Source organism: Erinaceus europaeus, chromosome 2, assembly GCF_950295315.1.
Source record: "Erinaceus europaeus chromosome 2, mEriEur2.1, whole genome shotgun sequence".
NCBI lineage: Eukaryota > Metazoa > Chordata > Mammalia > Eulipotyphla > Erinaceidae > Erinaceus > Erinaceus europaeus.
This window is the reverse complement of record NC_080163.1, coordinates 4,370,358-4,383,340: the sequence shown is the minus strand read 5'-3', so window position 1 is coordinate 4,383,340 and position 12,983 is coordinate 4,370,358. Positions and strand designations below refer to the sequence as shown.

The following is a 12,983-nucleotide window of genomic DNA, read 5'->3' as shown; positions in this document are numbered from 1 at the left end:
GTGTCTCTCTGTCTCTCTGTCTCTCTCCCTCTGTATCACCCCCTTCCTTCTTGATTTTTGGCTGTCTCTATCTAATAAATAAAGCTAATAAAAAACTTTTAAAAAGCGGTTTATAAAAACAACAAGGGCAACAAAAGGGAATAAATAAATAAAATAAATATTAAAAAAAGATTATAAAAAAAAAAAAGCGGTTTATAGGGAGTCGGGCGGTAGTGCAGCAGGTTAAGCGCAGGTGGCACAAAACACAAGGACCAGCATCAGAATCCCGGTTCGAGCCCCCAGCTCCCCACCTGCAGGGGAGTCGCTTCACAAGCGGTGATTGTGAAGCAGGTCTGCAGGTGTCTCTCTCTCCTCTCTGTCTTCCCCTCCTCTCTCCATTTCTCTCTGTCCTGTCCAGCAACGATGACGTCAGTAACAACAACAATAATAACTACAACAACAATAAAAAACAAGGGCAACAAAAGGGGATAAGTAAATTTATATATAAAAAAGCAGTTTATAATAAAGAGGAATTCTTAGGTCAGACACGTTAAAGGATGTCAAGCCTCCCTTGTAGTCACAGAAAAACACACTTCTTTTTACAACAGCAGAAGAGCGACAGTGTCTGTAGCTGACAGAAGATGTAAGGAGGCAGGCGGGGGGAAGCACAGGCAGTAGAGTGCAGGACTTGCACGGCTGAGGCCCCTGGCTCAGTCCCCAGCACCACATGTGACAGAGCAGTGCTTCTCGCACTCCCATGACCTGAAATCTCAAGGAGGTCAGCAGAGCGTACAGGCTACCGTACGTAACGACCTGGGTATGAGGCCTGGGCCCTGCCTACAAGCACCTGGATGGGGGAGCAGGAACCTTCACAAGGGGCGGGGGTAGATAGCAGAATGATTCTGCAAAGAGACTTTCATGCCTGAGTCTGCGAAGTCCCAGGTTCAGTCCCCTGCACCACCATAAGCGAGAGCTGAGCCGTGTTCTGAAAAAAAGAAAAAAAGGGAAAGGAAAGGAAATTTCACAAGCAGCATGAGTGTCTCTGTCTATCTGAGAGCAGTGGGGGGCAGGCAGTGGCGCACCTGGTTAAGCACACACATTATAGCGTGCGAGGACGCGGGTTCAAGCCCCTGGTCCCCACCTGCAGAGGGAAAGCTTCTCGAGTGGTAAAGCAGGGCTGCAGGTGTCTCTCTGTTTCTCCCTGTCTCGATCCAAAAATAAGTAGAGCAAAATAAAAGAGTGAGTCCAGTGGGAGTGTGGAATCTTGCCGGAACAAAGCCCCAGAGAAGCTCTGATGGCAGGAGAAGGAAAAAAAAAAAAAAAAAAAAGCTATAACAGTAATAAGAATAGATATAAACTTTAAAGGGGCTGGAGTAGCTTACCCCAGGAGAACAGTTTTGATTGTTGTTGTTGTTTAGTCTGGTTGTTTGTTTTACCCGATCACTGCTCACCTCTGGCTTAGTGGACATTGAACTTGGGAGTTGTGAGCCTCAAGCCTGAGAGTCTGTTGTAGAATCTTCCCGCTGTCTCTCCAGCCCAAGAGTACAAACTTTGCCTGATCTCTCCGGCCTAAAGTCAGTGCCCTCAAGCACCATTAAGGTGCACGAAGTGGGCTCAGGAGGCAGCACGCTGGGTTCTCCTGCTTAAGACTAAACAGTGACCTGGCGCGTCTCACTGAAATAAACAGAGTGGCACAGCAGGTTAAGCGCACAGGGTATGAAGCGCAAGGATCCCGGTTCCAGCCCCCGGCTCCCCACCTGCAAGGGGGTCGTTTCACAAGCGGGTGAAGCAGGTCTGCAGGTGTCTGTCTTTCTCTCCCCCTCTGTCGCCCCCTCCTCTCACTTTATCTGTTTTATCCAATAAAATGGGAAAAAAAAATGACCACCAGCAGTAGATTTGTAGTGGAGGCACCAAGCCCCAGTGATCACCCTGGAGGCAAAATAAATAAATAAGAAAAAATGAAATGAACAAAATTTTACGTATGAAAGCCAAGCACAGGACCTGTGCAAGGATCCAGGTTCAAGCCCCCGGCTCCCCACCTCCAGTGGTCTGTTTCATAACAGTGAAGCAGGTCTGCAGGTGTCTTTCTCACTCCCCCTCTATCTCCCCCTCCTCTCTCAATTTTTCTCTGTCCTATCCAATAAAGTGGAAAAAATGGCCTTCAGAAGCAGTGGATTCCTAGTGCCAGCACCAAGCCCCAGCAATAACTCTGGAGGGAAAAAAAAAAAAGACCAGTGGGAGTCAGGCGGTAGCGCAGTCAGTTAAGCGCACATGGCACAAAGCGCAAAGACCGGCGGGAGGATCCTGGTTCGAGCCCCCGGCTCCCCACCTGCAGGGGAGTCGCTTCACAGGCAGTGAAGCAGGTCTGCAGGTGTCTATCTCTCCCTCCCCCTCGCTGTCTTCTCTTCCCTTCTCCATTTCTCTGTCCTATCCAACAACAACAACAACAATAATATTAATAACCATAACAACGATAAAACAGCAAGGACAACAAAAAGGGAAAGAGAAAAAAAAAGCTTACAGGAGCAGTGAATTTGTAGTGCAGGCGCCGAGCCACAGCAATAACCCTGGAGGGGAAAAAAAAAAAAAAGCTTAAGGGAGTCAGGCAGTAGCTCAGCGAGTTAAGCACACGTGGTACAAAGCACAAGGAACAGCAGAAGGATCCCGGTTCGAGCCCCCGGCTCCCCACCTGCAGGGGAGTCGCTTCACAGGCGATGAAGCAGGTCTGCAGGTGTCTGTCTTTCTCTCCCCCCTGTCTTCCCCTCCTCTCTCCATTTCTCTCTGTCCTATCCAACAACAACAATAAAACAACAAGGGCAACAAAAGAATAAATTTTTTTTTTTAAGTTTAAAACTATGCGTGAGACAATCGTCAGCAGCTGCTTCTGGTCAGCAGGTTAGCGGGGTCGGGGCGCGATAGTGATGGTTGCTTTGGGCTCTTTCCACTCTGCGTCCACTTGTCCTGCTTGGCCCAGCCCGTGGTTGCTTCACACTCCCTCCGGGATTGCCGTCTCTGGCTCCAGATTCTGTACAGCTCCTTCCCCGTGCCCATATCCACACAGGTGACCCTGACGGGCTACGGCTTCACCTTCCGCTATTGCCCCGGCGGCCGGCACGTGCCCTACGTGGAGGGCAGCAGGACCCCGCACGAGGGGGACCTCGAGTTCATGAGCGTGGACCTGCACAATGGATGCGGTAAGCACCCGAGGGCGGCAGGAGACACGCCTCCCTCCTCGACGCTGTTCATTCCTTCTGAGCGAGAGAGGGAGAGAGAAACCTAGCAGCACACCGGCCCGCGCGGCCCCAGAGACTCCGGGAGGGAGCCTCAGACCTGCAGGGCCTGGCTCTTCACAGCTGAGCTGTTGTCCCAGCCGCTGTCTCGTTCACTTCGCTCTGTTGCCAGGGCTTGGCGCCTCCTCCACTCCAGCGGGCTTGTTTCCCCTTGTTTCTAGGTAGAAGGTCAGAACTGCAGAGAGAGAGACAGCTCCACTCCTCCGTTCACGGAGCTTCCCCCTCTGAATGATGCGCCTGTGTGGGCTCGAGCCCACCCTTTCTCTTCTGTTTTTTTCTTGGCCAGAGCAGCCCTTGGTGGTGTCAGATAAGATCCTGGGCCCTCCCACACACAAGTCTCTGGCAGAAGCACTGAGCTATCTCCTTAGTCCTCTTTATAAGAAGCTGTTGGGTTGTTGTTTTTTTTAATGTTATTTTTTAATTTATTTTTGGCTAGAGACAGAAATTGAGAGGGGAGGATGAAATGAAAGACAGACAGACACCTGCTGCATCAGTGCTTCACCACTTAGAAAACCTCCCATGGGCTTGAAGCCTGGTGCTGGGGCATGCTCGAATGTGCACTCTGCCCCTGCTCCACTTCCCACTCCAACTCCATCTCCCCACCTGTCTGTCAGTGTCTAGGGCCCAAGCAAACTCTGGTCTGGAGTTTTAAGAACATGGAGCCAGGGACCTGGAGCTCTGAGGGCTGAATGATTGAATGAATGAATGAATGAATGAATGACCAGGAAAGAAGGAGTGAGCCTGAGGGGGTACAGCAGAAGGGAATAAAAAAGTGATTGAGAGACTTGTGGCGGGGGGGATGAAATTAGGCAAAAAGCAAGCACATGGGGTCGGGGCTGGATCACTCAGCTGGTTGAGTCCACAGGTGACCTGGGTCGAGCCCCCAATCCCCACCTATGGGGGGGTATGATTCAGAAGTGGTGAAGCAGGTCTCCAGGAGTGTCTCTTTCTCTCCCTCTCTATCCCCCCTTCTCAGTTTCTTCCTGTCCTATCTAGTAGAACAGAAAAGAAAAACAAATTAAGGGAAATATAGGGTCCCAGGTGGTGGCACACCTGGTTGAGCACACGTGTGCAAGAACCCGGCTTTGAATCCCCAGTCCCCACCTGCAATGGAGAAAGCTTCATGAGCGGTGAAGCAGGGCTACAGGTGTCTCTCTGTCTATCACCCCCTCCCTCTCAGTTTCTGGCTCTGTCAACCCAATGAAGAAATAAAGATAATAACCAAAATTCTTAAAGGAAAATAGAGCCACCAGGAGCTGCAGATTTGTCATACAGGCACCAAGTGCCAGCAGTAACCCTGGTGGCAGAAGGAAAAAAATACTGAGAGGAAAATGAAAGAGTCTGCCACCAGCACACACAGCCGGAGCCCCAGTGCCAGCATAACAGGTGCACGGGGGGCTGGCGAAGCCGCTCGCCTGGGCTCGGCACCAGCACACACAGCCGGAGCCCCAGTGCCAGGATAACAGGCGCACGGGGGGCTGGCGAAGCCGCTCGCCTGGGCTCGGCACCAGCTGTGTCATGCACACGACCCAGGCTCGACCTTCCTCACTGGAAGAAGCTCTGAGCTCTGTTGCTGTGCCCCCCACCCCCACACCTGGTTCTCGGTCTCCCTGAGAAAGTTAGACCAGAGTGGTGAAGCCTCAGCGCCAACCAAAAAGGCAAAAGCCGGCGTGTGAGCAAGTGGGAGCGCTCGGTTTCTTCCGGATGGCTGAGTGTGTGAGTGCGTGTGAGGGAAAGAAGGGACGTGGACAGACGTCTTGACAGGACGCTGCACCCTCTGAACTGAGCGGCTTCCCGCTCCCCCCGCCCCTGCCCCCAGGGCCATCTCGCCGCAGCGACCTGCAGAGCCTGGGCTACTGCATGCTCAAGTGGCTGTACGGCTCCCTGCCGTGGACAAAGTGCCTTCCCAACACCGAGGACATCATGAAGCTGAAGCAGAAGTGAGTCAGAGCCAGCCTGGCACCCCTGCAGGCAGGGCCCCCCACAGAAGCCAGCAGGGATGGGGAGGGAGGGGAGGAGGGCCGGGCAGAGCCCAGGCCTCTGGCTCTCAGGCATGTGCTGTGCTCCCCACTCCGTGTCGCTTAGCCTCTAAACAAGTCCTTAGAGGGGATCGTGCTAGCACCCAGATCTAGGCCACGGAAGATGCAGGGCTTCTCAGGGTGCAAACCTCACTGTCCTTACTCATTCCATACGGACATGCGGGCCCCGCAGAGGACTAGGACTGGGCCTGGGCCTGGACCCAGTAGCATCTATGTCTATGTCCTCAGCCTCACCCCATCCACCCGCCCCTCAGCCTCTGCCGGTTCTAGTTTAGGTGTTCAGCACCACGGACAGAGCACCGTGCCGGCGGTGGGAGACGCGCTCACAGGTGGGGCCTGCTGTGTTTTCAGCACCGCGGATAGCGGTGTGCTCACAGGAAGTGCTCGCCCTCTGGTTCCAGCACCCAGCGCAGCAGACAAGTCGACAAGGGTCTGGAGGCTGGAATGAAAGTCTGGGATAGCCGTGAAGGATAGGTGTCATCCAGGCAGGCAGGGCTCTGGCGGGAGATGGTTGGCTACCTGTGTCTGAAGTGCACTGTCTGGAGAGAGCTCAACGGGCAGGGCCATGTCTTGCTATGCATGGCTCAGGTTGTGCCCCGGCACCACATGGGAGTGCCACAGCACCGGGGAAAACTCCAGCACTGTGGGGTCTCTTTCTGCCTCTCTGTCTAGATGAAAATGTGACCAGGGGCGGGAGGAGGAGGTAGCTTACCTGAAAGAGAGCACGGTTTTGAAGACCTGGGTTTGAGCCCATGACCACATGGGAGAATCTGAACAGGGAAGCTTCATGAGCATTTGAGCAGTGCTGCGGTGCCTCTCCTTGTCTCCCTCCCCCCTTTTTTGTTTCCACCAGAGCACTGCTCAGCTCTGGCCTGTGGTGGTGCAGGGATTGAACCTGGGACTTTGGAACCTCAAGCAGGAGAGTCTCTTTGCAGAACCATTACGCTGTCTACCCCTCTTGTCTTCCTCTTTCTCTTGAGCACATGCATTACAATGTGCAAGGTCCCGGGTTTGAGCCTAGGTCCTGCCTGCAGGGGAAACTTCACGAGTGCTGGAGCAGGGCTGCAAGTGAGCTTTGCACCTCTCTCTCTTACTCTCCCCTCACCTGTATTTCTCTCTTTCTCTATCCAACTAAATAAATACATAGACATTAAAAAGGGAGGGCAGCCGGGCAGTAGCACAGCAGGTTAAGTGCACAAGGCACGAAGCGCAGGGACCGGCGTAAGGATCCCGGTTCGAGCCCCCAGCTCCCCACCTGCAGGGGAGTCACATCACAGGTGAAGCAGGTCTGCAGGTGTCTGTCTTTCTCTCCCCCTCTCTGTCTTCCCCCTCCTCTCTCGACTTCTCTCTGTCCTACTCAACAACAACAAAAATAACAATAAACGACAAGGGCAACAAAAGGGGGGAAATGGCCTCCAGGAGCAGTGGATTCATAGAGCAGGCACCGAGCCCAGCAACAACCTGGAGGCAAAAAAAAAAAGTCTGTCTGAGGTTCCAAACCAACCCCTGGCACTCCGTGTACTAGAATGATACTCTGACTTCTCTCTCTGTGTCTCATGTGAAACTCTCACTGTTATAAATAGGTGTGTGTGTGTGTGTGTGTGTGTGTGTGTGTGTGTGTGTAGAGTGGGGGCAGAGTAAGAGAGATTGAAGCAGAGACCGCAGCGATGGGGCTCCCTCCAGTGCAGTGGGGGTGAAGCTTGTATCTGTGTCATGAGCAAAGCCGTGCCCTGTCCAGATGAGCTATTTCATCTGCCCTACATTAAAAATCTAGACAGGAAGTCGGGCAGTAGCGCAGCGGGTTAAGCGCACATGGCACAAAGTAAAAGAACCTGTATAAGGATCCCAGTTCGAGCCCCCGGCTCCCCACCTGCAGGGGAGTCGCTTCACAGGTGGTGCAGCAGGTCTGCAGGTGTCTGTCTTTCTCTCCCCCTCTCTGTCTTCCCCTCCTCTCTCCATTTCTCTCTGTCCTATCCAACAACAAGGACATCACTAACAACTACAATACTAACCACCACAACAATCAAACAACAATAACTACAACAACAATAAAAAAACAACGTCAACAAAAGGGAAAATAAATAGATATAAAAAATCAAAAATAAATCAAAAATAAGAATGCAGAAGCTGCTCTTTGAGTGCTGGAGATGGCCCCGGGGAACACCCGCAACTGCAGAACAAGAGGCGGGGGCTGGGCTGCCTGGCCCAGTGGCAGAGCGCGTGCCCCCCCCCCCCCCACACCACTACCCACTGGGCATCTGTTCACTGTTCTGTCTTCAGAGGTTGGTTTCCTCCCCTAAAAGCCCCTCTGCATGTCCCTCTGTCCTGCCAGGTTTGTGGACAACCCGGAGGCCCTCATGGCACAGTGCAGCCGCTGGATCAGCCCCTCAGGTAGGCCCCCAGCGGGGCAGGTGGGCCGGGGGGGCCCTGGGTTTGCCCTGTGCGGCCCTGCACTCTCGTCTCCGGAATCTCTGGAACTGCAAGCGCTCACCTGGGGAGTGCAACTGCTCGGTCTTGTGCACGACTCAGATTCAGACCCAGATGTGTCTTCTCTCTCTCCCTCCCTCCCTCCTCCATCTGTCCTATCTGAAAATAAAGAGTTGGCTTAGAGCAGTGAAGCCCTAGTAGTAAGAGTAGTAATCTCTCCCAAACTGCAAAGTATCTCTGAACAAGAAGACACACATGGGGGACCAGGCGGTGGTGCACCTGACTGAGCGCACATTACAGGGCGCAAGGACCCAGGTTCAAGCCCCTGGTCCCCACCTGCAGGGGGAAAGCTTCACGAGTGGTAAAGCAGGGCTGTAGGTGTCTCTCTGTCTGTCTCCCTCTCTGTCTTCCCCTTTGCTCTCAACTTCTCTGTCTCTGTCCAATAATGTATAAAGAGATTTTTTTAATGTCCTTATTTAAAAAAAGAAAGCAGACACGCACACACCATCCACAGATACAGGGAGCCTCTCTTAAGGGCGTCACATTTTATGTACTTCCCTTGTCTCACTTAGGAGGAGTGTATGCTGGAGATTTGGGGTGTTTGCTTGAAGGATTCTGCTTTTAAAAATACCTATTATAGGGAGTCGGGCGGTAGCACAGAGGGTTAAGCGCAGGTTGGCGCAAAGCGCAAGGACCGGCATAAGGATCCCGGTTCAAGCCCCCGGTTCCCCACCTGCAGGGGAGTCGCTTCACAGGCAGTGAAGCAGGTCTGCAGATGTCTGTCTTTCTCTCCCCCTCTCTGTCTTCCCCTCCTCTTTCCATTTCTCTCTGTCCTATCCAACAGCGACGACATCATCAACAACAATAACTACAACAGTAAAACAAGGGCAACAAAAATGAATAAATATTTTTTTAAAAAAAACTATTATTGGCCAGAGACAGAAGTTGAGAGGGGAAGGAAGGAGAGATAGAGCCCTGCTTCATCACTCATGAAGTTTTCCCCTTGCAGTTGGGGAGGGGGGACTTGAACCCAGGTTCTCGTACACTGTGAAGTGTGTGCTTAACCAGATGTGCTACCACCTGGCCCTGGTTTTTTTTAGTTTATTTTATAAGTGATTTAATAAGGATTAACAAGATAGTAAGATAACAGGGTTACAATTCCACACAGTTCCCAGCACCAGAGTCCCTGCCCCATCCCCTCCATTGGAAGCTTCCTTATTCTTTATCCCTCTGGGAAGGTGGACCAAGATTCTGCATGGGAAGCAGAAGGTGGGAGTCTGGCTTCTGTAATTGCTTCTCCGCTACTGCACATGGGCGTTGACCGGTTCCACACCTTGTTTTTTTGTTGGTTTTGTTTTTTGTCTTTTGTTTTTGTTTTGCCTCCAAGGTTATCACTGGGGCTCAGTGCCTACACTGTGAAGTCAGTGCTCCTGGCAACCTTTTATTTTTTCGTTGCTGCTGCTGCTGTTGGATAGGACAGAGAGAAATGGAGAGAGGAGGGAAAGACAGAGAGGGGGAGAGAAAGACAGATACCTGCAGACCTGCTTCACCGCCCGTGCAGCAACTCCCCTGCAGGTGGTAAGCTGGGGGCTCGAACCAGGATCCTTGCGCTTCAGATTATGTGCACTGCCACGCCCCCCCCCTTTTTAATGGGACCAGGAAATAGGTCACCGAGCAGAATGCATGACTTGTGCAGCCCGTCTGAGCCCCGGTGCTACACGCAAGCACCTGGCACCGGGGGCAGCTCCCTGCATGGCGGGAGAAGCTGTGGTGTCTCCCTCTCTGTGTGTCTCTCCCGCCCCTGGTCTCTGTCTGTACCCCATAGTTACAGGTGTGACATCCCAGTCTGTGCTCCACTTGGAGTTGACTTTTGTGTCCGATGAGATACAGTGGTTCAGTTTCATTCTTCTGCATGTTTCAACCCATTGAAGAGACTCCCTTTTCCCCATTTAATCATCTTGGTCTCTATCTGAAATGAAAAGATCAGCCTGGGACCAGTGGAATCCTGTGTGCGTGAGGCCCTGGCAATACCACCAGGGTCTGTCCTTCCTTCCTTCCTTCCTTCCTTCCTTCCTTCCTTCCTTCGGTCAAGCAGTTGGAGGCAGAGGGAGTGGCTTCAAGCAACAATTCACAGAAGGGCTGTGAGTTCACAGTCACCGTTGAAGCCAGGGGCTTGTACTGGGTGTCAATGATACTGTTCTGAGATATTCATTATTATTGTTGTTGTTGTTGTTATCACCTCCTCCAGGGTTGTCACATGGGCTTGGTGCTGGCACTAGAAACCTATTGCTTCTGGCAGCCCTTTTTTTTCTATTTTATTTGATAGAGACAGAAGTTGATAGAGGAAATGAGAGACACCTACAGACCTGCTTCACTGCTCATGAAGCTGCCCCCCTGCGCATGGGGAGCAGGGGCTTTAGCCTGGGTCCCTGCGCAAAAACCTGAGGTGCCCGTGGTGGTGCCAGGCGCTGGGGGAGCCCCGAGCTAAAGCACCAGGGCCGAGACCCTCAGAGCACAGCCCCCCACTCTAAGTTGGGCTCCCCTGTCGGTGGGGATTGTCTTGCCCGCAGAGACCCTGCAGGAGTACCTGAAGGTGGTGATGGCCCTGAAGTACGACGAGAAGCCGCCCTACGCCACGCTGAGGAGCAGCCTCGAAGCCCTGCTGCAGGACTTCCGGCTGTCGGCCTATGACCCCATGGACCTCCAGATGGCGCCCTAGGTGGGTCCCGTCGTGGGGGGGCTGTGACTCCTCCTGCTCTCCCCTTTCTCCCTCCCGCTTCCCAGTGGCCTTTTCTTATTTATTTATTTTTTTGGTCTGTTTGTTGTTTAAGATTTTATTTCTTTGGGGACCAGACTGTGGGGCAGCTGGTTACGTGACACAGGGAACAGAGACCCGGCTTGAAGCCCCCACTCCCCACCTGCAGGGAGGAAACTTCACAAGCAGTCAAGGAAGTCCTGCAAGTGTCTCTGTCTCTCTCCGTCTCGATCCTCTGATTTTCTCTGTCCTATCAAAGAGGAAAAATTCTTATCACTGAGAGAGGAAATGAAGGAGAAAACAGCAGAGCACCACTCTGGCACATGTGCTGCCAGGGACTGAAGTAAGGACCTCGTGCTTGGGAGTCTAGTGCTTTATCCGCTGTGCTGCCACCCAGAGCACTGTCTTTTTTTTTTTTTTTTTTTTTTTTTTTTTTTATTAATTAACAAAACCATAGGGTAGGAGGGGTACAACTCCACACAATTCCCACCGCCCAATCTCCATATCCCACCCCCTCCCCTGATAGCTTTCCCATTCTCTATCCCTCTGGGAGCATGGACCCAGGGTCATTGAGGGTTGCAGAAGGTAGAAGGTCTGGCTTCTGTAATTGCTTCCCTGCTGAACATGGGTGTTGACTGGTCGGTCCACACTCCCAGTCTGCCTCTCTCTTTCCCTAGTAGGATGGGTCCAGAGCACTGTCTTTAGCTTTTGTGAGGAAATGACTGCTTTCCAATCTGTTACCCCTGAAGAGCCTTGCCAGCCAAACACACACAGAGAGACACACACAGATGCACAGAGACACACAGACACACACACAGACACACACACAGAGAGAGACACACACACACACAGATGCACAGAGACACACAGACACACACAGATACACACAGAGACACACACACAGAGACACACAGACACACACAGAGGGACACACATACACACAGATGCACACAGACACACACACAGACACACAGAGACACACACACACACACTGACACCATCGCCTCCCTGCACAGTGACTTCAGATCCACATAGGCTAAGAGTGTTGCTTTCACCAGAGTACCACTCAGCTCTGGCTTATAGACATCCTGGGGATCAAACCTGGGAACTTGGTGCCTAAGGCATGGAAAACCTGTCATGCAGACCACTAGGCTATCTCTCCAGCCCCACAGGCTAAGGGTTCATAGCTGTTTCATCCTGTCTGTCCTCTCACTTCATTCCCTAAGCCCCACCTCCGAGTAGAAACAACCTGTCCTTCAACGTCTCCACCTGATGCTTCCCACTTAGCACAGTCCCCTCCAGTTCCCTCTGTGTTGTGGCAAAAACACAAGATCTTCTCTTAAAGCTGCTGGCTCTCCATCTGCGGTGTGGCCACAGCTCCCTAACCCACGCCCCTGCCGGCCAGCCCGAGAGCATCTTCCGGGCAGATCTGGAGCCAGGACCAAAGCTTCATGTCCTCAAATCCTGTTGCCCACTGCCCAGCCACCTCCCTGGCTGCCCAGAGGCCACTGGCTGTGTTTTGTTGTGTTTTGTCCCCGGATCCCTGCCCAGCTCTGGCTTGTGGTGGTTCTGAGGACTGGACCTGGGACCTTTGGTGCCTCAGGCATGAAAGTCTTTTTGCAGAACCACTATGCTATCTCCCCAGCCCATCATTTGCTATTTATAAAAAGTTTCCTGAGAATTTTTCCAGAGCCCCCAGGAATCGCAGAGATGATTCAAATCGACTTTAAAAGAATGAAGAATCCATTGGCTTCTGGGGCTGGAAACTTCTACGGAGGGAGATTCAGACACACGTGGATCTGGGCCTGGAAGGAAGTATGGGAGGTCTTGCCTCTCTCTGTCCTTCTCCTAAGCCCTCCACCTCTGGGCTCTGCTGACCTGTGGGCTGGCTCCCCAGAGCCCCCCCAGGCACTGTCTCTGCCCTGAGCCTCTCTCTCTTTACTTTGTGATTTTTTTTTTTTAATTGCCATCAGGGTTACTGCTGGGGCTTAATGTGATGCTATGAATCCACCACTCCCAGTCACTGTTTTTTCCTATTTTTATTTGACAAGACAGAAACTGAGAGGGGAGGGGAAATTTTAAGAGGGAGAGAGAGAGAGACATCTGCAGACCTGCTTCACACTCGGGAAGTGTCCCCCCTGCAGGTGGGGAGAGGAGGCTTGAACCCAGGTGCTTGCACATGGTGATATGCGTGTTTAACCAAGTGAGCCCCTACCTGGCCCCTCGTATTTCTTACAGCCTCTCCCTGTCGGCACAGAATATCCACAGCTGAGGCTTCTGACTGCCCAGGTCACTCTAGGTAGATAGAATCTATAAACAGGCCGAAGAGGCCAGCAGTTTGAGGCCTCGGCTCATTCTCTGGCGCCACGTTAAAAACCTGTGTGACGAGGGGGTGTGGGGAAGAGAGACGTCAAAGCGCCACAGAGCTGCCCTGTACTGCTTGGGCTGAACCCTGGCCCTCACTCTTGGAAGGCGGGCACTCCACCCACAGAA

The 12,983-nt window shown here is 52.5% G+C and overlaps 1 protein-coding gene across 2 annotated transcripts in view; it reads left to right on the top strand.

The window, feature by feature from the left end:
* Positions 1-12,983, top strand: part of VRK3 (VRK serine/threonine kinase 3) — a 39,656-nt gene that overhangs the window by 24,212 nt on the left and 2,461 nt on the right. For both annotated transcript variants that reach the window (XM_060174232.1, XM_060174223.1), the window contains 4 exons: positions 3,041-3,173; positions 5,089-5,209; positions 7,641-7,699; positions 10,306-10,454. In XM_060174232.1, the coding sequence (XP_060030215.1) occupies positions 3,041-3,173; positions 5,089-5,209; positions 7,641-7,699; positions 10,306-10,454 (462 nt within the window). The remainder of the gene's footprint in view (positions 1-3,040; positions 3,174-5,088; positions 5,210-7,640; positions 7,700-10,305; positions 10,455-12,983) is intronic.